This window comes from Felis catus, chromosome F1 (assembly GCF_018350175.1).
Source record: "Felis catus isolate Fca126 chromosome F1, F.catus_Fca126_mat1.0, whole genome shotgun sequence".
NCBI lineage: Eukaryota > Metazoa > Chordata > Mammalia > Carnivora > Felidae > Felis > Felis catus.
The window spans coordinates 55,595,313-55,618,658 of NC_058384.1; the positions used below are offsets into that span (position 1 = coordinate 55,595,313).

The following is a 23,346-nucleotide window of genomic DNA, read 5'->3' on the forward strand; positions in this document are numbered from 1 at the left end:
CCGCCGCCGCCGCGGCCCGCGCAGGACCCGACCGAGTCCCGAGCGCCGTGCGGAGCGCACCCGCCTCCCCGCGGCGCGCCGGGCTCGCCCCCAGCGCGCGCACACGCGCGCGCGCACACACACTCGCTCACACACTCACACACTCACACACGTGTGCGCTCTCCGCTCCGGAGCCGCGGCTGCTCCTGCTCTCAGCGCCGCAGTGGAAGGCAGGGCCGAACCGCTCCTTCTTTAAATACCTAAATTACCGCCCGGCCAGCCTCGGCGGCCCCCCGCACAGCGCTCCCGGCGCCCCTCCCGCCAGCTCGCCAGCTGCCAGCCCCGGGACCTTTTCATCTCTTCCCTTTTGGCCGGAGGAGCCGAGTTCAGATCCGCCACTCCGCACCCGAAACTGACACACTGAACTCCGTTTCCTCCTCTTAAATTTATTCCTGCCTAATAGCCACTCGTCTCTTCCCCCCCCCTCCCCAACTCGTGGCTCCAAGAAAACTTTTTCTTACTCCCCAAAGTTAGGGTTCTCCCTGCCCACCGTGTGTTAATGTTTCCACTTTTGGAACGACCTGCATCTTCTTTTTAAAGGAATTCAAGCAAGATACCTTTTTCCATTGGACGTTGACTCTCGATTGTTTGCAAAAGTTTCGCATTAAAAAAAAAAAAATCTACCTGATCTGTACTTGAGAGTTGTCGGTTTCTTTTTTTTTTTTCCTTAGTTTTTTTTTTACCTTTTTTTTTTTTTAACTTTTTCCACCTTTAAAAAAAAATGCACTACTGTGTGCTGAGCGCTTTTCTGCTCCTGCATCTGGTCACGGCCGCGCTCAGCCTGTCTACCTGCAGCACGCTCGATATGGACCAGTTCATGCGCAAGAGGATCGAGGCGATCCGCGGGCAGATCCTGAGCAAGCTGAAGCTCACCAGCCCCCCAGAAGACTATCCCGAGCCCGAGGAAGTCCCCCCGGAGGTGATTTCCATCTACAACAGCACCCGGGACTTGCTCCAGGAGAAGGCGAGCCGGAGGGCGGCCGCCTGCGAGCGCGAGAGGAGCGACGAGGAGTACTACGCCAAGGAGGTTTACAAAATAGACATGCCGCCCTTCTTCCCCTCGGAAAGTAAGTACTGTTTTTCGCTTCCATTCCCCGAGGCTTAGCGCTGCCCGAGGCTCTCGGGGCCGCCACGACTCCAGGGATCGCCCTTCCCGCTCCGGGTCCCCGTCTGCGCTCCCCCCCCCCGCCCCCCCCCGTCCTCCGTCCCACCCACCTCCTCGCCAGTCGGGTGCCTGAGAACGTTAGGCTTGCAGTCGGCGACTTTCGACTTAATTTTCTCCATTTCTCCCTTCCCCCAACGCCTCGGTCCCGTACGAGGCGCGATTCTGTCCTTCTGGCCCCCGAAAGTCTCTTCTCGGCCACCAGCCAGGAGTCAGCCCCCCTCCTCTGTCAAACGAGAGGCGCTCCCTAGGGCAGGGTCAAGCTGCGACGTCCCGGTGGGCTCGTTTTCTTGGCTTGGCGCGGAGCCCGCCGGGCCGGCGCACCAAGGGTTAAAAAAAAAGTGGCTCAGAGCTAGCCTCTCCGGAAGGCGCCCCTTTCCGGGCCGACCTATCAGCGGGTTCCCCAAGCCTTCCCTATTGTCTCTAACGCCCCGAAAAATGTCAGCATCGTCGACACAAAACCCGGTTTGGAGACCCCTCGAACACTAACTCGACACCCTCGACTCTCGCATCTGTTGCCACAGCTGGGTGTTTACACTCCCCGCAGAGCGAGCCCTCGTCACCACGTCCCCTTTTGAGTTCACCTGGAGTGGTAGAAGGGACAACGTCGCTTCTGACGGGGCTTAAAAGCGTTTTACTTGGCGTTATTTTCCAGAATCCACTCAGACCTGTCTTAAGATCGCTGCTGGAGCAGATCGGTTTCCTCACGGGGTTTACCGTTTATCTTTCCTACTCCTAGAGCCTCGGCTCCCGGCCCTTGCACAGGCTTCCTTGCAGTAACTTTGGTGCATTCCTAAATCTCACGTAGGGTAGAAGACAGCCGATTTTTTCTTTTTTTAAACTGGCTTCTCGGAGGGCAGCTGGCATATAGTAGCAGAGGGAGTAGTAAAGTGATTTATCGTGCAGTTCCTTTGGGGGGGGGGGGGCGGGAAGAGGACAGTTAGCTGAGAATGGTATCCAAGTTCTTAAAGAAAAAAAAAACAAGAGAGAAAAAAAAAAAGCATCATCCTCCAGTGATACCTGAGAGGGTTAAATACCAGGAAGAAGAAGAAGAAAAAAAGCTTCTACATTTGCTATTCCAAATCCCCAGTCATAAACTTTTCATTGGTTGCCCATTTCTCTCCTCCCCTTTCCATGCCCTATATACTTGCTGGCCGCCTTCACAAAGTCTCTGTGTCTTGCCTAAATAGATAATATGGCCATCTTAGTACTTTTGTCCTAGAGGCTCTAATTGCAGGGTGGTACTTCTCCTTCTTAATATTTCTTTTTAGTCTGACAAGTCCCAGTCCTGCGACTTTTCCCATGGCTTGTACTTGCGGGTCTCAGAACGTCAGCCCGTGTATCTAACCCCAGTCTTCCTGGCCACCTTTCCTTGGCTGCACCTTCTCGACTTCTTGTTCAAGAGCAGAGCAGATGCGGGGGATCCTGGCCAGCGGGATGGTTTTAGTACCGTCGTGAGGGCCTTCCTCAACCGCGGTGATAAATGCAGACACCCCGCTTACTCCCCTCGGGAAGTAAAGCGTTTCTACCTGGGGTGGAGCCAAGGAGATATTAGGAAAGAAAGTTGACTGTAATTGGCCCACAGTGCTTGAGACCAAACAGAAAGTCGAGTGAGTCCGTGTGCTTTCTCAAGCACGTGTATCCGTTCTACGGGTATTTGGGCTGGTAGGTAGGGAGGTTATATAGAATCTGCACCGTATTTACCTGCGAAAGTTCAGATGAATTGCCAGCACTTTTATAACAGACAGGAGGTCTGATCTCTGCTCCTCATTAAGACAGGTGTGGAGAGAGCAAGTTACCTAAGAGGGTGTTGATTCCTTGCCCTTTCTGGTGCATCTCGGTCCAAATTGCTGAGATGATCCAGCCCAGAATAATGATCATCAGCAAATTGGAAAAATCCTCAGATTGTTGGGATTTCAGAGGATGTCACTGAAGATCAGCCTGTGGATTCTCTTCTCTATCCTACCTCCGGCCACCAAATAGATTAAAAGCTCTGATAAGTCCGGTATAAAAAATATATGCAGATCCTATCAGTTTTCATACAAAGAATGCAGCCTTCTATGGAAGTTTAGGAGCAGAAAACCGTATTAAGAGCAGATTCGATACTACTGTGCAAGGGCTGTGGATAATTTTATAGAAAGTAGGTTAACTGATTTTCCAGCACTTTCTAGTTATACTGGAATATAGTGAAGCCTTCCAAAAAAAAAAGGGAGAAAAGAAGAAATCACTCCACCATATTTTTAAAGAGCAAATTGAAAGTACAGCATTGGCTTATATACCAGCTTTCCCTCTTTAGGACTTTCCACCCAGCTTTTAACTCGGGCGTCACTGAAGTAACCGTGGGGAGGAGTGTGCCTGTCATTTCTTGCAGTGAATCCGGCAAGGGTCATAAGCCCCAGAGATGAAGGCATGGGAAAGATCACTGGTTCACTTTTTACCACCAACTTATTAGTGTTCAGGGAGTGACTTCAGCTCAAATATTACAAATATGCTCTAATTATACTCAATGAGCTATATATCATTACAGATTGCTGATAGCCCTTTGTGGGACATTTTATACAGTTCAGACTAAATATTTTTAGCAATGTGGAGATTTAAAAGTAAAAATATAAGAGATATTGTATATGCCCTCAGGCATATTTTGTTTTAAATATTATCCTTGGCCCAGCATACTGTATAAATATAGTAAATATGAATAGAACTGGCCAGGTGCCAATCTCCTAGGATGAATTTTAGTCAAGAAGGTATTTATGGGATATAAATAATACTGTGTCAACATTTAAAGAAGGGGTCTGATTAGGTTTGAATTTATTCATATTGATCTTTTCACATGCTGTTGGTTTAAGGCTCAAAGTGGAGTTATGCTAAGGTTTACCGATAGTTTACCCAGTGGGAATTAGTAGCCGTCTAGTCCTTTTGACAATGCACTTGATGCTCAAGGCACATTGATTTGAAAGACACTGCACACAGCTTTAGAAATTTTGAGAGTGATTCCGTCAACTAGGGTAAGAATCCAAATGATTGACAGTTGGAATCGGTAGAGGCTTGGACAATCAAGGGAAGAAAGAGAAAGTTTCACTTTCTATCTTTCCTCTTACTTTTTTCATCATCACAGATCGGGCAGTGTTGGGATCCTAACAGGTGGTGATTCCGCCCTCCCCCTCCCTTCCCGGGAACCTGTGGCAATGTCTGGAAACAGTTTCGGTTGTCATGACTTGGTAGGGAAGGGGTGCTACTGGCATTGACTGGGTAGAGGCCGGGTTCTGTTGTTGACCCCCCTAAAATGTACAGGACAGATTCCCCCCCTCCACTCCCACCACCACGTACATCAGACACTCGTCCAGCCCCAAATGTCAATAATGTGCATGTTGAGAAGCCCTAGTAAGCCTGGTATTGATTTTGGCTTATTCAGTTCTGCTAGGAGTGCCATTTTAAAAGTAATATCCTAACCATAAAATAACTGAGTGTCCAAAAGGACATTAACCTGAGAGCATTGAATAGAAAGGTAATCGGAAAGTTATCTTAATTAAGTGGGAGTATGTACTGGACCAGTTTGGTGTGATATGTACATTCTTATTATGCTCTTCGAGCACCTAAATTGAAGACATCAAAACTCCCCATTCATTTAGCCTAAATAATGATGTTGCCCCACCCATCAGTGACTTCGGGCAGCAGCAATGTGATGTTAGAACAGAGCAAGAAGAAGTGAGGAGCAGTCTTGGATTTTCCTTGCAAGGAAAATCAGCAGTTCGTGTTAATGAAGAGTAGACTCTCCACCCTAGGCACCGGAAGAAAGTAAATGATTGTGTTGGTTCATTGTATCCAATTGAGTTAGATAAACTGAAAGCTACAGCCCGAGACATCACCATGAGGTTTCCTTTGTAATTGTGGCACATGAGAGTTAAGCATTCAGTAGCAAACAACCTCCTTTTCTATTTCCCCTGTAATTTTCCAAGTGAAATCATGGAATGTAGAATGAATACCAATAGCACTATGGTTTTGGTGACTTCGACTTAAGATTCTATTCATGGACATGTCTTTCTGTATACAGATTGCTGGACTCTTGGCCAGCCGCCCAATGAAGGCAAATGTTAGCAATTGCTGGAACAGAGTAGTATTTTTGCTTTATATTCAGGGGTTTTATTTTTTAAGATTCTGTGTGTCCAGAGGTATGAGAAAGAAAGAGAGCAAGATCAAAGACAAGCGGATTTGACCCCTTGACTTCTACCATGATTGAGTTATTAACACACAATGGACCAGACTTTAACTTCTGCATTTTTACTTGTATCATTGCTTGTCCTAACTCTAGTGCCTGACTGTGGTTCCGTTGAACTTAGGTCACATTCTTTCAGGATTTCCTCTCCTTTCCTCCTTTTGCTTTTCAAAGACTGGGAGAAAGATGCTGTTTATAACCGAAGGAGTTGGGCCGCTTTTGTTGCCAGGTGAGACCAAGCTCACTGCAAGCTTCTCCTGAGGCGTCCCCATCCCGTGGAGGCTGGGCTTTGCGAAGCTAGAGGGGCAGGTGGGGACCTCTTGACCTGGCAGAGGGACCTGGAGCCCTCTGTGTCTCCACAGCGACCCCTGGGGTCTACTCACGGAGCTGCACTTTCTAAATTCTGACTTTTCCCTGGCGAGAAGACGCTGATGTAACCTAGTCCGAGCATCTTTCATATAAAGATATGAAAGAATGACAGATCATTTTTCCTAGAGGAAACTGAGACGCGAAAAAAAAAAAAAGGGCTAATGACTCACTGCTGATCCCACATCAAATCTGGGTTAGCACCGAGGAGGTCACTGACTGTTAGGCCTTCGCCCAGAGATTACAACACACTTCGGGCTGCATTTTTAGAAGGTTAGGGAGACGGAGTGGAGGAGCCGGGCCCTGGGCGGGCGTGCTGGCGACCACCGGGTGGCTCTCGGTCCGACCCCGCCCCCTGCCCCCCGCCCCCTGCCGCCGCTCCCACCCCCCTCCCCGCTTTCTGCTGTAAGGTGAGCAGCCTCAGGGCAGAGAGGCTGCGAGAAGGAGTTCTGAAAACAGCCCTTTCAGCTGTCTTGATGTAGCATTTCCGGTCCTGACGGATCCTGGAGAGAGGATCTGGATTTGCCAGATGTGCTCGCTCTACGCAGGCAGCCTTTCTCCTGCAGGGTGTATTCCACTTTGCAGATTCGGAACAGCTTGATGAAATGTGCTTTTGGCCCAGATAAACAAATGTTTCCATTGTCATTTTGAAACCATATGGTGCGCTTTTGTTTTTTAATATTCTTTAAACAAAGATCGTTTTAAACCTAGGAATTCGACGTTCTCCAGGTATTTTAAATTAAATAGCTCGCTAAAGATTCTTGGATGGGTTTGCCTAGACTCAAAGCCGGCCTCTTCACTTGTTTAGGAGAAATTCGCATCCTGCTGCAACCACCGCGGGGTGGGTAGTCATTTGTTTCTTTCCTAACGTGGGAAATCCGGAAGTGGGTGTTGAACTGCACTGCCCTGTGACCACCTTGCGCCCTGGGGCCGGCTTGGTGGCCTTGGCTCTGCACAAAACTGCCCTTTGACCTCTTCCCCACAGTCTCTGCATTACCTTCTTCTTCAGCTATTCTGGAATATCTGCGTGCATGGCCGTTACCTTCACTTTACCAGGCCTCGCTTTCTTCCCTTCTAAAGATGGAGAATATACCTGTGTGTGTCCTAGGGTTGTCGGGTGGAGGATGGCCTGCGGAAAGTAGCGCCTAGCTCTGCGTGCAGCACGTAGTAGGTCTTCTTTGCAGCTATTGGTTCATTGAATCTCAAACATCATTGATTTTCAGAAGCGCCATTATTTTGTGTGGCACCAAGAAAGCAATATCACTGACCATTAATTCTAGCATGCCGCTAATTGTAAGACACATTAAAAAGAGGGATTTTAGAGATATTAAGATGGGATTAAAAGCAAGGCTCCGGGAACTACTCCCGCCAGCCTGGAATATCACTGGTACCTTCACTTCATTCTTGTCTTTGTATTACTTCCACTCAATGGATCCATTTCCCTTGCTTACTTGGATCGGGCTTTAGGTGACCTTTGTTGCATAAGAGACTGGGGAACAAAGGCGGGAAGGGCTGGTAATCCACCGGGTCTAGTGCTGTCTGTCTTCTGCTGTCTGTCTTCGTATAGGAAGCCCTTGAGAATTTAGGCTTCTTAGGTAAGATTTCAGATTTCTTAGATAAAATCCAAGACCTCTCAGGGCCTGGCCCCTCCTTGCTCAGCCCCACGTCTTGCTAAATCCCTGCATGAAAACTACACTCTGGCCACAGCAGCCTGTTTGCCTTTACCCAAATGGGCCATTTATTTTTGTGCCTCCGGGCCTTTGTCTGTGCTGTGTCTTCTGCTTGGAGATCCATCTTTTAACACCTTTCAACAGCCTTTGAGCTTTAGGCAGATGTCAAAGCCTTTGATTTGTGAATTAGTTCATCCTGTGCAGCCTCACAAGACGGATAACTCATCTCTACAGCAAGCGGCCTCTTCTCTTTTGCCGTCGGGAAAATCTAGCCAAATTCCAGCTGGCTTCTTCACCGGTTTGTAAATTGCCTCAGAACGGGAGCTGACTCTCACAGAAACTAGTGCATCGTATTTGCTCAATACCTGCCTCGTAAACGAATGAGCATTTCCCTTTAGAGAATAAGATCGACCTACCAGACGAAGGATTTATGGTTCCCAAGCATCAGGACCAGGAGATGTAGAGATGAAATCGACTCCCCTTCGTTATCAGGGAGAATGTGCCCCATGGATCCTATCGCTGTGGGAACGGCAGCACTGGGCTTCTCGTACCCATACATTTCCTGTTTCCGGTTTTACAGATAATAAAGAGCATCATGGTGAGAATGATAATGATGGCAGCCAACCTTCGCTGGGCGCTGACGATGTGTCGAGCACAGTCTTAAATATTTTACATGCAAGTCCTCATTGGATCCTCACCAGTAACCCTATAAAGTCCGTACTAGTATTTTCCCTGGGACATATGAGGACCTGGACGTAACTATTTCTGTCAGGGATGTGACTTATTAAAGTAAGGCTCTTAGTTACCACAGATAATCGAGGCCCTAAAATAAGAGACCAGGAAATGGAGAGCCTGACTTTCCTGGCCCTCTTGCAAAACGATGTAGCACATCCACAGAAGAGTGGTATCTCTCCTCTCCTACCATAAATTATGTTGTTAAGCTCTGAATTCTTTCCCTACAGAAGGCAATATACCTCTGAGGCCATGGTCCTTTTCCCATGGTCCTCTTCCCTGCCTTTAACACATTCAACTTTTCTCTTTATATTTGGTTGATGCAAAAATGCTGATTTATCAAGTCCCTGGTTTTGGCCTGGAGCTGCAGCCATTTCTTCACCAACGTTTTGATAGGTTTGATGGAAGGAGGATTCATCCTGTCTCTTTCAGAGAATTAGTGTTTTGGGGAAGGCAGGTTGGTGTGGTAATGAGCACGGGGGTAGCCGATGGCAGTTGTTAGAACATGGTCTTGTTTTAGTTAGCTAGTTAGCAGCTTCGCTGGTTTGGCGCCTGTTGTCCAAACTGCCTGAGGGACGTTTAACTTGCTTCCTGCTGAATTCGGATCTTGACTCTGCCATTCGTGGCTTCGTGGCCCCTTATTTAACCTGGCCTCAGTTTCTTCTCTTCTAAAGATAAAGAAAGAGACACCGGGGTGACTCAGGCAGTTAAACGTCCGACCCTTGGCTCAGGTCATGATCTTGCAGTTTGTGGGTTCGAGCCCCGCATTCAGCTCTGTGCTGACAGCACGGAACCTGCTTGGGATTCTCTCTCTCTCTCCCTCTCTCTCCTCTGCCCCTCTCCCTCTTCTCTCTCTCTCTCAAAATAAATAAATAAACTTAAAAAAAAGTAAAGATGAAGACAATAACACCCGTTCCCTAGTGTCAGAAAGGACTGATGAAGACGTGGGTAAAAAAGTATCGAGTGTAGCTGTTTCTGGCACCTACTAGGCTTGCTTTGCATTGAATCTCAAGGGCATCTTGTGGCGCAAGTCAGCACGTTAATTTCCAGTTTTGATTTTTTTTTTTGACATCTCAAGATGTTACCGACCGTTTCAAGGGGTATATACGTGTTTAGGGAAAACATGTCTCAAGTATTTTAACCGATCCCTCTGACTATGCCTATGGCTCACATAGCATTCACCCCTTTATCTTTCTCGGCCAGAAAGTTTGAAATGCGGTGATGCAGGGAGCGGATGTCGTTCCTAAGAGGCTGATACTAAGAGGGTGCTTCTGTGTAAGGTGCTTCTGGGCCTGGTTCAGTCCTTCTTCACAGGTTTCCTGCCCCTGCCCCGCCCCCTCTCCCGCCAAGTGAGAGTCTGCTGAGATGGAATCCAGGCCATTTGCACTCAAGGCTGAGCCAGATCAGGCAGCCAAAGTTAAGCTGTGGTGGACCTCATTTCACCTCCATAACCAAGCACTGGCCGCAACAGTTTCTTAGGTGTCAGGTGATTCATTTTTAAAAAGGCCTTAGCGACAAATGACATCAGGGAGTAGAAGTCTCCACGAGGAAGATGGATGGCAGGAAGGAGAGAGGGTGGCCCAGGGTCACCACAAAGGGTCTGAGGAGGAAATGAAAACTTGGGAGGTGATAGCCGAGAGGAGAGGCCTCACCAGGCCCTGGGCGGCTGTTCCCAGTGCAAGATGTTCTCCGTGAGAGGGAGCCTCCTGCTTTCCTGGGGCAGCCGAGTGAAGCCATGTCATTGGTGTGAGAAAAACATTGCCGTCCAGGCGGAGTTGCGTTTACCGGATGTGGCCTCTGCTGGATTTCTCAACAGCCGAGAAAGCCATCATTTGTGGACCAGGACGATCCCATCGTTCTCTCGCATGAGCTCTTGGATATGCTATCACCCGACAAGTTGGAAGCGTGGGGCTTCGATACCCCTTTCACCGCGGGGACTGAGCAATCGGAGGCAAACGGAAAATGCTTTCTGGAGGTTGTGAAGCTCAAACCTTCTGAAAATAGTTCAGATGCATTTCCGAGCTCCCCCCGCAGCTGTCTGCCCTCGCTGGCACGTTCCACGCGTTCCTCAGCGAGAGCACCGCTCTCGGTCAGGCCCTCCTTGCTGCCTGCATGCTGGGACCGGGGAAGCGGGCTCTTCCTGAAGCAGAGACACTGGCTTGCTGACAATGTCTATTTCAGCATGCGACGGCTTTTTTGGGAGATGTTGTTTGTTTCAGGAAATCCTGCAGCATCTTTCCAGTCTCCTGCAAGAAAAAGAAAAATGTTTGCGACTTAGACCTTGGCTCTGCTCGTTTGGCTTTCCCTATCTGACCCACACCACGCTGACAAATACCACATCTGTCTTGACGAGCCGGTTCACAAATAACTACTCATTCATAACTTTGGGCTGTTGTAAGGATCCTTATTTGTTACTTCATCTTGGGAATAGGAATGCAGAGTTTGGTTTTGAGAAAGACCACAAGTCCAGCGGCCTTTGCAAATCTAGATGGAAGCACTTTTTGGTGTCTTTTGAGCGCACTAAAACATTTATGGTTTTCAAAACGTCCATGGGAATTTTCGGGAAAATATAATTTAATTTTTGAGTCTTGGACTCATTTCAGTATTGGTAATTCAGTGCTGTTTTTAGACCAGATCGATCAGAGATTATTCTCTCTAGACCAGATTCGGCAGTGGAACAGTGGTTCCACTTGGGAGTTTGGTTCTTATTTGGTCATTTATTTTTCCATCCATTGGCTTAATCTCATTTTCACTTCTGCTTTGACGTCTTAATGACAATACCACTGACGTTGTTGCTCCCTGCTTTATGATAAAGGCTTAGGAGTAAGTTGCTGGCTGAGAAAGCACCCAAAAGAGTGGATGACATACTCAGAGTCTACTTTAGAAGGACAAAAAAAAAAAAAAAAAAATCACAGACTGAGCATTTTTTTTTTTTTCCCCAGAAGTTAGGCGATTTGGTAAAAAGAGCTGCCCCCTCAGAGGTCTGTTTGGGCTTTCTGAGGGGAAATGTTCCCACATCCAAGCTCATACCTTGGCATTTGGGGCTCTGGATGTTAGTGGGGAAGAAACAGGGATGGGAGTGAGGCAGAATTCCTAGCTTTAACTGGAATAGCTGGACAAGAACCAGAGCTGAGTTCTGGCCGCCTCCTCAAGCTCGGAAGGATCCGTGCTCACCTGCAGATATGTCTTTTGGGGCACCTGAGTGTCTCACTTGGTTGAGCATCCAGCTTTGGCTCCGGTCATGATCTCGCAGTTGGTGAGTTCGAGCCCCACATCAGGCTCACTGCTGTTGGCATAGAGCCCACTTTGGATCCTCTGTCCCCCTTTCTCTGTCTCTCCCCTGCTCACTCTCTCTCTCTCTCTCTCTCTCTCTCTCTCTCATAAATAAAGAGTCTGTTAAAAAGTCATGTTGATTTGAATAATAATTTAGTCACTCATTTGTACCCCCTCGGAGTATAAAGCCCTAGTTAAGTATGTTAATGAAAGTGAAGTATGTTAATGGAAGTTAATGGAAGTCACTGGTTAATGGAAGTTACTGGTCAGATGTATGAACTAAACCCTGAACCGCCACTGTTTTGCCTACTCCCTAAACTTGTGCTTCTCTCCCCCATAGAATAAGGCGACTGGTGCTAATTTGTCTTGGAGAGAGACATATTTTGGGAGAATTCCACTGTCACAAAATGTCACCATCAACAATGAAACTATGTGTAGAGAGTCATGTCTAATTTCATTAATTCTTTGGCACTAGTATCCAGATTCTAGAAAGAGGGTCTCGAGCCCAGGTGACCCCGAGTCATTATACATTTGGGATCAGCAGTCTGCCCTCTCTCAGTAACATTTGCTGGGAATTCGCGAAGTAGAGACTCATTGTAGTAAGTGTTGGGAAGAAATGATAGTACCCACGTACGAAACTGCTGCAGTCATGAGAAGGATGTTTGTGGGGCAGGTTTGGAGGGATTGAGGTGGGGACTAATTCCACACCAAGTTTACTGGAGCATTTGTAATGGCATTTAATTATGGTTAAGCTATCTTGCAGCCAGAAATGCTTTCTCTTTCATAGACACTTTCACACTACAAAAAACCACTACTTACCCAGAAAAGTAGACTTTATGAGAGGCTGATTTTTCCCTGATCCACCTGGTTGGATTGCCTCAAGGTCAAGTGAGATTTTGTAAAAGTCCTTTTTGAACTATAAGTCACAAATACCTATACTAAAGTTTCTCAAATTTTACCATGCAAAAGAATTCCCTATGTCAGTAGTAGTGCTTGTTATAAATGGGGTTTCTCAAACTTTTGTCTCCTACCCTCCATCCACACTGGGATTCAGTAGTTTTATTTATTGATTTAAAAAAAAATTAAATGTTGATTTATTTTTCAGAGACAGAGAGAGACAGAGCGGGAGCAAGGGAGGGGCAGAGAGAGAGGGAGACACAGAATCTGAAGCAGGCTCCAGGCTCCGAGCTGTCAGTGCAGAGCCCGACACGGGGCTCCAACTCAGGAACTGTGAGATCATGACTTGAGCTGAAGTCAGATGCTTAACCAACTGAGGCACTCAGGGTGCCCCGGGATTCAGTAGTTTTAAGGTGGGCCCCAGCCATGCAAAATTTTAATTCAGGACCATTTCTATCTTCCGACGTAACACGAGGGATAGTCCTCCATTATCAGTCAGTGAGTGCCCAAATACTTCTAAAAAGGACTGTTTCTCTAAAACTAATTCATGTCTCGGAATTTCATAGGTGTTCACACTTTATACAGCATTTCATACATATCCAAAGACTCATTGATCTAAAAAAGGATATTCCTACCACAGTGCCGCTTTAGTCATATGGATTGTTGAGACTGATTTTTTTAAAAACTAAGAATTGCTTTCTTTAACCTAAATAATCACTATTAGCATCACTTCTGTCTCCATCCGATTTCCGGTCTTTACTTCTGCACAATGGATCAGCACCAGAGCGCCCTGTCTTTTGGCCTTGCTCAAAAACAAACAAACAAAACAAAGCAAGAAAAAAAGGAAAGAAAGGATTTAATACAGCAGCTTTATAACAGAGTAAAAGTAAACCAAAGGTGCATACTTGAAGACGACTTGCTGGAAATTGCAAATGACAGTAGTTACCTTGCCTTGGTCCCACCCAGACTTCCTCTGACCTGGGTGACCTGGGGCATTTCAGAGATCGGGATTCTGTTACTAGAACTGTCCCTCTTCCGGCACCACGACATCCACTGGCCTGAAGAAGGTGCTGTTTCCCAGGAAAAGGAGTTAAATCCCCCCAAGAAATGCACAGGGCCATAGTTGGAAGAAAAAGTGTTGCTAGCCAAGCGACTTCCTCTGCATATTCTGCCTTTCTCTGGCTATAGTCTTGGAGATTTTTATTTAAGATAACTTTCAGCATCTCTTGTCAGAGGTCAGATATGAACGAGGATTTTGTTTGACTTGCTAATCTTGCGACAAACAGTTTATACCCAGTGTAGCTTCCTGTCTTGGCTGACGGGTTATTCGAGGGAATTTTCTCCCTGTTAAGGCTGTGTAGAAGCTCTAAAAATAAACAACATGGTTGCTCATTGGGGAGAACACGTGTGAGCAGATGCCGGCTGGTAGCGGCATATGGTGGCAAGATGATAGTGGCATATTGCAGAAACCTGGGCGTTGGCCTTCGTCTTCCGTGCCATCCGGGCCATCCGGAGTCCCAGAGTCTCCACGAAACAGGGCTCTGACCGGAAGGTGTAACCCACAGAAATGTGAAAGCATAGCCTTGGGGTCTTGGTAGTGGGCGGAACGTTGGAGACGGTAAGTTACAGGGTATGGAAAAAAAAAAAAAGGCTTCCTTATCCATTTTCAAAGTGAGAGATAAAATAGGCACAAATCTGGCAAAAAAAAAAAAAAAGAGAGAGAGAGAGAGAGAGAGAGAGAGAGAAGCATCCATCCACTTCTTTTGTCTTTGGTCTTTGGTCAAAAGAAGTTTGCAAGTCAGGTCTGAAGAGTGGCAGTGATAACCGCTTTTGGAGGACGTACCCTAGGTGAACGGAAGGTACATGGATTTTACATCTGGGTGGGGAGCTCGGGAAGAAGTAGGTTCACATCAGGTCTGGAAGCCGGTCGGGGATTCGTCTATCAGATGAGATAACTCATAGTATTACGTCCCTCGATCACCTTCAATTTGCCAGTGTCATTGTGATCTTCTAAAACCCCTCAGGGGTAGCGTTACGTATGCTTCATCTTACAGAAACAGAGGTTTGGGTAAAGCCAGGGATTTGTTCAGAGTTTTACAGGAAACCAGGGACAGGGTAAAGGTTTCAGTCTACATTTTGTTTTTTTTAATGTTTATTTATTTTTGAGAGAGAGAGACAGAGACAGAGACAGAGCAAAAACTGGGGGAGGAGCACACAGAGAGGGAGACACAGAATCCAAAGCAGGCTCCAGGCTCTGAGCTGTCAGCACAGAGCCTGACGCGGGGCTTGAACCCACAAACTGCAAGATCACCACCTGACCTGAAGTCAGACACTTAACCGACTGAGCCACCTAGGCGCCCCTCAGTCTACATGTTCTTATGCAGAAATCCATTTGTCACTCACCCCACCCCAGACAGAACACTCAAGAGTGTTTTCTCTTCAATTAGAGGTATTTTTTGGTGCATTTTCTTTTATAAAAATATGGTGGGCGATATATGAGATGTAGTTGCTGTTACTTTAGAGAAAGAAAAGTTCAAAATTTCATGATGGGTAACTGTCATGGCAGATGCGTTTAATCCATCCCACGCAGCGCTAGATTTCTAAACTGTAGCTCAGCAGCCCCGAACCAAGATCCACTCGCATTTTTGACTTATTCGAAGAGTTTCCACACGCGGGTTAGAAATGACGATGGGGGTTTTAAGAAAACTGAAATCTAGGCCAACCAAATGAAACATTCAGTTTCATTCACAATAGGTAGGCTGTCTTTTGTCAAAGGAGGTCAAGGCCCTTCCTGTTCATCTTTAATATAAGTCACGGTATTTATTTTACCATTTCCGTATATAAATTGTGCATTGTTATTTTGACGCTAGAGCTAAGTGTTAAAGGGAAAACGGAATTCAGGAGCATGGCTGGTGGTTAAGAGATCAACAGATCTGGGACCAGAATCCAGAATCCCTCGTAACTCCTTGGTCCCTGAGTAGCAGGGACCTTATGTATGTGGGGGAATAAGTATGTTCAGAGAGGCCCCTTGGACTTTGAATCTTTGTATAGCTCTGTGCGAGGCGTCTCCTCAGTAAAATAGCTAATGACTGTGCTTTTTAAAACTCCTAGCTGTCTGCCCAGTTGTTACAACACCCTCTGGCTCAGTGGGCAGCTTGTGTTCCAGACATTCCCAGGTGCTCTGTGGGTACCTTGGTGAGTATACTTGTCTGCTTTATACCTCATTTGATGTAGTGACATCGAGTCCATCTTTCGTGTGTGTCTCCTGTGGGGAACTTGTCAGAGGCAAGATAGAATTATGAAGTGCAGCCTTGTTGCTGAATAGTCACAAAGGCGCCCCAAAGTGTCAGTCACAGTTTACCTGAGAAAAAGTTGTGAACAGCTTTGCAGTAACTGATGACTTAATTGTTGTATGTGAAAGAACGGATTGTGGGTATATGACATGTGTGTCCCGGGGGTGGCATAGTGATCCGAAAGACGGATCTGCGACACCACCACCACCCCCCCCCCCCGACCCATGGAGGATGCTTTCTGAGGGGTTGAACAGCATGGCCAAAACATCAAGTGTCATTTGTTTGTTATCTTTTTTGCATCTATGTTCTTCTGCCCGGCATACAGTAGTTGCTCAATTAATGTTTCTTGTACTCGACGGAAGGGGAAGAAGGAGCTTTTCTTCTTCATAGGGAAGCCTAGGGGAAAGTTGCCATTATTTGTGACCTTCATGGTGTCATTTCTGGGTTGCCTGAGAGTGGATTGTCATGGGTCAGGCCTTTGGCCGACTGGACGTGGGAGCTGGCCACTCAACCCTGACCCTCAGCACAAGCGCACACCCCTCAGAGTCAGTACCACGTGTGAGGCCGAGGGGCACTGAAGCCAGCGGTCTCAGTGCTTTCTGATTCGAAACGGTAATCAATTCAGCCAGCCTTTATTGAGTGCCTACTGTATGCCGAGCAGGGAGACCACAGCAGAATAGGACTCAGATGATCCTGAGGTATTCAAGAACTCAGGGGTCCGAAGTTGCCCCTGATCCATGTTCAGGAAGACATGAAATGAATTTGCAACCCTGGCATTGGTTCACTTGCATTTTTGAGACCCCAAGAAGGTTTGGATGATATTGGTGCTAAATGTGGGCGGAGGTCCCGGATAGGGACAAAAGAAATGTTTTTATTACCCTGGTAGATACCTGATTCACTGGTATATCCTCCTCTGCAATGTACCATGCCCAACCTTGCTTCTTAGGAATCAAGGAATGAAGGATTAAAGTAGTTTATTTCCAACGGGCTGGGCCGGGTTTCCTCAAAAAGAACTGATTCTACTGAGACGATACATTTATTTTCATGAACTGAAGTGGCTAAGAACTGCCATGTGTAAAGAGTGAAAAGTTTAATCCATGCTTTTAGATTTCCCTTTTGTGACACAGATTATATTTTGTTTTCAATCCATAATTTGTATTTCATTTCACTGTCCAAACCAAGAAGAGTTAATTATCTGGTGTTTGTCCCACTAGCCTTTTGGAAAAGGAAAGGGAGGATGGAATGAGAGGAGGAAAACATTTGTTGACTCCCTCCTGTGTCCCTGGCATTTAAAACGCATCATCCTGACCCCTTCCCCGTGTCGGTGGGTTGGGCAGGGCCTGGATGACGATCCCCACGTGTCAGGAGACCGTGGCTTGGACAGGGAAAGACCCTGTCCTCGGGCACAGCACAGGCAAAGCCAGAATCTGAATTGAGGTCTGGCCTCCACGCCCTCCACCAGGCCACGGAGCTCCCACACTTTCCTGCCTCCTTTTTGCGTCCCCTTTGAAATCTCGCCCCCTTCATTTTTATCACTTTCTCGGTGACTACTTTGGATTCGTTTCCTTGTCCGCTTTTCTTCCCCTAGTAAACGAGTTGAGAGCCCCACTCTGCTTCCTTGTGTGGTTTTTCCTCTCAGACACTCCTCACTTGGGGTTATTTTCGGTCATTTAATGGCTACAAGCTTCCTTCTTTCTTTGGTGAAAAAAAACAAAAAAACAAAAAAACACTGGAAACCCACCCTGCTCTTCAGCGAGTCTGGGAAGATCAGGAGTGTCTCCGAGGGTGTGGAAAGGAGAGATAGGGCACCAGCCCCATGTCGATTCCCGTACAGTGGGAGGCTCTGTCACCCCACCCCCGGCCTCCAGGCCTGTGGGAAGAGCCCGCGGACCCCTTTCAGACCTTCCATAGAAGACCGCTGAGCAGTGGGGCTCTGCATTTTTTTTTTTTTGTCTCTGTTCTTAGAAATAGTAATTGAGTAAAAATGTAAGTGAGTGGGTGCCAGGGGGCAAGTGTCCAGGGTCAGGGTGAATTTCTCCATGCTGAGTGTGATTCTGAGCGCTCGTTAAGTGGAGGCTGGCCTGTGCCAAGCGGCTCCACGGCCATCCCTGTCACCTTGTGTGAACCGCCTCTCCCTTCCAAGGAGATGTTGGGAGCGGCCGGAGGGAGCTGGGCCTGTGGCGCCTCTTGCTGTTCTCACTCTCTAACCTGGGTGTAGTTGATAACTCCGTGTTCTGACACCCACGACTGGACTGGCGGTGCTGATGCTTCATCAGCTGGAAATGAAATCCTCTGGAGGACGAAATGGTCCTTGCTTCTCACAGCCCATGTGGCTGCTGAATCATTTTTCTCTTTTTAAATTCATCACCGCCCCCCCCCCCCCAAAAAAAATCTTGGTTGAGATCAGGTTAGCCTGCCTGAAGCTTTTCCTAATGAGATAGAAGAAGCCAGAAGATCAGCAACTGGAACGGGCTCCCTGTGGATAAATGGATTGAAAATTGTGAAGGCAAATTCAGGTGGTTTGGGGTTTTGTTTTGGTTTTGGTTTTGGTTTTTTTGGGGTTTTTTTGTTTTTTTTTTTTTTGAGAATTTACTGAATGAGAGGCTGTTAAGTAGCCCCGTGAAGGTTTAAAGATGGTGTTTCTCAAAGCGTGGCCTGCATTTGTATCTCCCGAGGTGTCACAGAAAGCAGATTCCCTGGCCTGGTCTCAGACCAGATCCGTGGATCTCAAGATCCGTGGAGGGGGGCGGGGGGAGTGGAGGCACCTGGACACCTAAGCAGACCCTGAGGGCTGTTCTGACCTCACTGGCGCTTGTGGATGCTACGATTGTGCAGGTCTGTGTACTCACAGCCCTTCAGCATGGAAGGATTCAGACCCAGTAGGGCTTCTGTTTGATCAGCTGGTTCTGCAAGCGTGGGACCCTTAATCCACGGCACGGCAGAATCTTGGCCCCGCGCCTTCCATTCTCCCACGTGCGTGCAGATACCGAGGTAGGGCTGTTGTCAATAGTGTCACACATTTCCCTTGCTCACTCTTCACCACAGAGGGAGCGATGAGTGCGTAAGGAAATAAATTAGACACACGGGGTAACGGGTGCCTAGTTTGGAAGTTATGCATGGGGGTGAATTTTTCCGCTCAAGTGCCTTCAACCGGGCGACTGTGAGTGGAAGGAGAATTTGGAAAACTCGTGTATTATGTGTAAGTGACATAGATAACGTATAAGTCAATGTATAGTGTTTAATTTCTTGAGGTTCTGTTGGATCAAAGCACTGCCGACCTCTTCATGGCCTGAATTCTGTTCTCAGACATTCCATGGGGTAAGGATCTAGCCGACAATGGAATGTAAACTCTACTCACTCTCTCAGCCAAACTCAGCTTTGAGTAACGGCAGTTTCCTCTTTCCAAATGCTGTTTTTCTCAACGAGAGGTAGTAGAGCAGGTGCACATCTGACCAGCTATTGAAAAGAAAAGTTAATGATAAATTGCTTGGTATCTATGCAGTCCTGTACCTCCTGTTATTCTGATGTGGTTTTGGAACCGTAAGTTTTTTGAATCCGGCCACACATTATGGATATTCTGTAACTACTGTAGGATTTTGGGGCTATCAAACTATTTACAGAAATGTTCGGTTCTACATGGACTATATCACCAACCATCCCACACGATTCAAGTATGAAAAGAATGAAATGAATGAAAAGTATGCAAAGAATGAACGCAGATGGTATTAATACTATTTCCCCCCAAAGCTTTTAATGAAAAGATCTCTACATTAATTACAAATACAGGTACAGTTCTGAGAGAAATGAATGTCAAATGCATGCAGAGATTGTGGGAAGACACAGGTAGAAACAGGACACTCTTATGATATTCGTTCATTCTACAGTATTTACTGAGTGTCTGCCGTGCGTCAGGCACCGATCTAAGCACTAGTGACCCTGATAAGTGAATCAAACAGCAAATCACCTTTGTCCTTAGAGAGGTCCACCTTTTGGAGGAAGATAAATAATTCATTTTAAAAAACGAAATAAGAATGGCAGAATTTTGAAAACGTTAGAGCGGAAAACGTGGAGCAGGGTCGTGGCTGGAGAGGGGAGTTGGAATTTCAGAGAAGCTGGGCCTGGAAGCATTCGTGGAGAGGGTGGCATTTAAGCAGAGGCTTGAAGGAGGTCAGAGAGGAGCCTGGAGCTGTGTGGGAAAGACCACTTCTGGTACAGGGGACAGCCAGTGCTGCTCTGGTCGTGTTCCAGGATGATCAAAAGCTTCCTAGGAGAGGAGATGAGAGAGATGATATTGGACAGACAGGTCCTTGTAAAGCCTGTGGCTTTTCCTCTGAGCAACAGAGGGAGGACGGTGGTTTTAGTCAAGGTTGTCCCGGTGGCTGTGAAGTTGAGAATAGTCCGCAGGGTGACTGACGTAGGGGCGTGAGGTGCAGTGAGGAGGTCTTCGTAATGCATCGCGACGGCCGTTTGGCAGCTGCATTTCCACGTGAAACTTCACTCTGTCAAGCATTTCAAATAGTGCTGAGTTCTTTCGTGAGTAATCATCTGATAGGCAAGCTACCATGGGTTCTGTATATAGAACATGGTTTGTTTTTAGTGTTTTAAATGAATATTCCTGAGTTATCGTCAACTCACCTGCCCTTTCTTTTCTGGGAAGAAGCTATCTGTGTTTTCAGATAACCTCTTGGGTCTCCCATCTGTGCTGACAAGTGTGGAATGGCAGAACTAGAGTTCATACTCGCTTCAATGCCTCTTCACAGCCATCTTTGACTCAGTGGCCAGGGACACGGGGCACTAAACTCATTGGGGACGAGGTACTGGCCTGAAAGAAGGACAAACTACCTTTCCTCATGTCAACTAGAAAGTTGGGCTTAGAAGCGTATTTGGATGTGTCCAGATGTGCCTAGTGCCTTCGCCTAAACTTTGAAATGAGGTCATAAGCCAGGGAATTTGCAAAACTGTGTCTCTTATTTGTTGAAAAGCATTTCTGTTGGACCAGAGTTTGCTTTCTAACTTTTAAGTTTTGAACCGTAAGACTGGAATGTCGATCTTATTCCTTCATCCGTCTGTACAAGAAGTATCTATCCAGTCTACTGTGGGCCAAGTGTTGTGCTAGGTAGGCCAACAGATGGAGGAATGTGGTGTGGATCCTATCCCCAGGGAGCCTGTAACTGAGTGAGGAAGTCAGGCAGACCAAACCAACCAAGCAAAACCAAAAAGCCAACACCGGATGGTTGGTTCTATCTAAGTAAGAGGCCCGATTCTAAATAAGAAGAATTGCCTAACTTGTCCTGGAGAGGTGAAGGAGGTCTTCCTGGGGGAGGTGATACCTGCCGCTTGAGGGACAACCTTTGAAATTACCGTTTGGCAGTCCTCAAGCAGCAATAGGAAGCTGTGTATGCTTTCTGGAAGGAAGAGATTTCCCTTTTTGTATTATTTCCTTCCTCTCTGAGTTTGCATGACTACCATCTTAATGAATCATGAAACAGCAGAGCACTTGGTGTGGTCTTTGAAAAAACTGATACATTCCTTAAGGAGACCCACTTGGAAATACTGAGCCTAGGGGATAGGAGTTTTATATCAAGTATTTCTTATCCAAGGCTGATACATTCAGCAGACACAATTTGCCTGTTGCCTATAAAATCCATTAGATGGTGATGTGTTGTGGTCACATGGGACTCTGTGGAATATGGCATTATTTTACAAGCTCAAGGTCACTATCTAGAGCTTTTGTCTTCCTCTCAATGGCATACCCCCAAAACTGACCTTATAATATGGTCATATTATAGGATTTGGGGGTTGGCTATGGCTTTGCTCGATTATAAGGATTTTTGGGTTGGCTATGGCTTTGCTCAATGACATCCTCATTCCGGGACCCAGGTAAAGGAGCAGCCTCTAACTTGGGCATGCTGATCTCCTGGCTGGACCAGGAGATATGGCAGTTTTCCATGCCCGGGCTCCATTGGCCACACCTGATTTCAACAGCACAGGAAGGGAGCACAAAGGTGGACGCCAGGGGGCAATGGGCCCAGGGGAGAGGGGCAGACATTTTGAACAACTGATACCATTCACCACAGTGTAGGTGGAGGAGTTGGGGAAGGAAGAAAGATGTCATTCATGCCGAAAACTTTCTGTATCGTGTGTGTGATGTGATTGGATTCACACTCTTGCTTTATCTGTGGAATTATGGGGACTTTTACAATGGATATTTACTGAATAATTAGTAGGTTGATTTTATAAGACAGACATAAATGTCATTCTCCATTTTTATCTGGTATAAATGGCGCAGTTGGCAAGTACTGGGTTTTTGAAGGAAGCCCTGATGTGTTAGGTGAAACTTACGTATGTCCGGGAAAGCCTAAAACTCAAGCTTGCCTCCCCAACATGTAGTGTAGTGACATCCCGTAGCCTCAGGGTTTCAGACTGCCACCATGGTCCTGACGCGCCCAGCAGTATCTGATAGATGTTGTCCCCAGTAAGACCCAGGCTGCGTCCCAGGAGAGTAGGTCACAAGATGCGTGTGAGTTCCATGCCCGTTTGACAATGGAAACGTCACGTGCCGTGCGGTTGCCTAGAATCCTGTCCAACCCGAACCTTGGTCTCCTGACAGCGACCTACTAGGTAGGTTGCTTAGACTCACGCTCCCTCCTGCTGTGTCCAGTGAGCAAATGGAGAGTGACCCTGCGGGCATGGGGCATCTCCCGTGTGACTCTCAACACAGTGACAACCGCCTGTCCGTGCTGATGGCCCCTGAGCAAGCTCGGTGGCTTGGTCTGGCACGCTCATAATCATCTCCACGGCCTGTCCCTAGTGGCCGCAGATGATGGGCTTTTCCATCCTGCCCTTGAGGTCCGTGGTGGGAAAGAGCAGAAAAAAATGAAAGCATTGTTTTGCGCACGGCTGGACATCTGTGTCTCTGAATCGGCCCGCTGTGTGCCTGGGGCAGCTGCTGGGGCTGTTTTGCTGAATGTGAACTTTGTCCGCTGACTCGAGTCACAATTGGTCTTGGATCCTCTGAAATCGAAACGGTCAGACCACGTTTTTCTAATATTCAGTTGGATCGTACCTTTGCTCTGAAGTGGAGCTGACTCGCATGCGTTGGTGCCGGCAGCAGGGGTTGCGTCTCTGTTTTCCTGGTCAGTGTGGCTTGTTTTTCCAAGGCTGCTACTTACCTTGTCCGCTGCCCACACTCAGGGGAGCGGGAGGGCGGCTCCTTCTGGAACTGCGGCCACGGACGCTTCAGGGCTTGTTGCCTTGAGTGTGAGTGTTAGGGAGAGGGCGGTCTTTTCGGAGAGGGATCAGGGGAGCACCAAGGACAGCTAACCTACAGGTTCGCTGGCCCCGTGGCAGGGACTTGGCCGTGGACTTCAGATAGCACCGTGCTCAGACCCTTCATTGGAAGCATTGACTGTCGACGCCTCGGTCGCCGTCTGAGGGCTGTAGTGTCGAGATTCTCCGCGTAGCTGCGCACTGAGTCACCTAGGGGGCATTTGATATGCTGGGGGCCACCTCCCGAAGTTCTGACTCAGTTGGTGGGGGCAGGGGAGGAACGGGCATCTTTTGTTTTCCAAAGAACCCCAGGTGATTCTAATGTTCAGCTAGAGTGGAGAACCTCTGTTTTGGGGGCTTCCATAGCTTTCGTTGAAACTATGATTTTCTGTCCAGCTAGAGTGAATTTCTGCATGAAGAAAAGGCATGTGT

At 47.3% G+C, this 23,346-nt stretch overlaps 1 protein-coding gene across 3 annotated transcripts in view; it reads left to right on the plus strand.

Moving 5' to 3' along the window:
• The first annotated feature begins 749 nt into the window (after positions 1–749).
• Positions 750–23,346, plus strand: part of TGFB2 (transforming growth factor beta 2) — an 82,608-nt gene continuing 60,011 nt past the window's right edge. For 2 of the 3 annotated variants that reach the window (XM_003999507.6, XM_006942972.5), the window contains exons 1-2: positions 750–1,106; positions 15,464–15,547. In XM_003999507.6, the coding sequence (XP_003999556.1) occupies positions 761–1,106; positions 15,464–15,547 (430 nt within the window). In that variant the 5' untranslated portion in view covers positions 750–760. The remainder of the gene's footprint in view (positions 1,107–15,463; positions 15,548–23,346) is intronic. The other variant, XM_003999506.6, reaches the window with a different exon arrangement.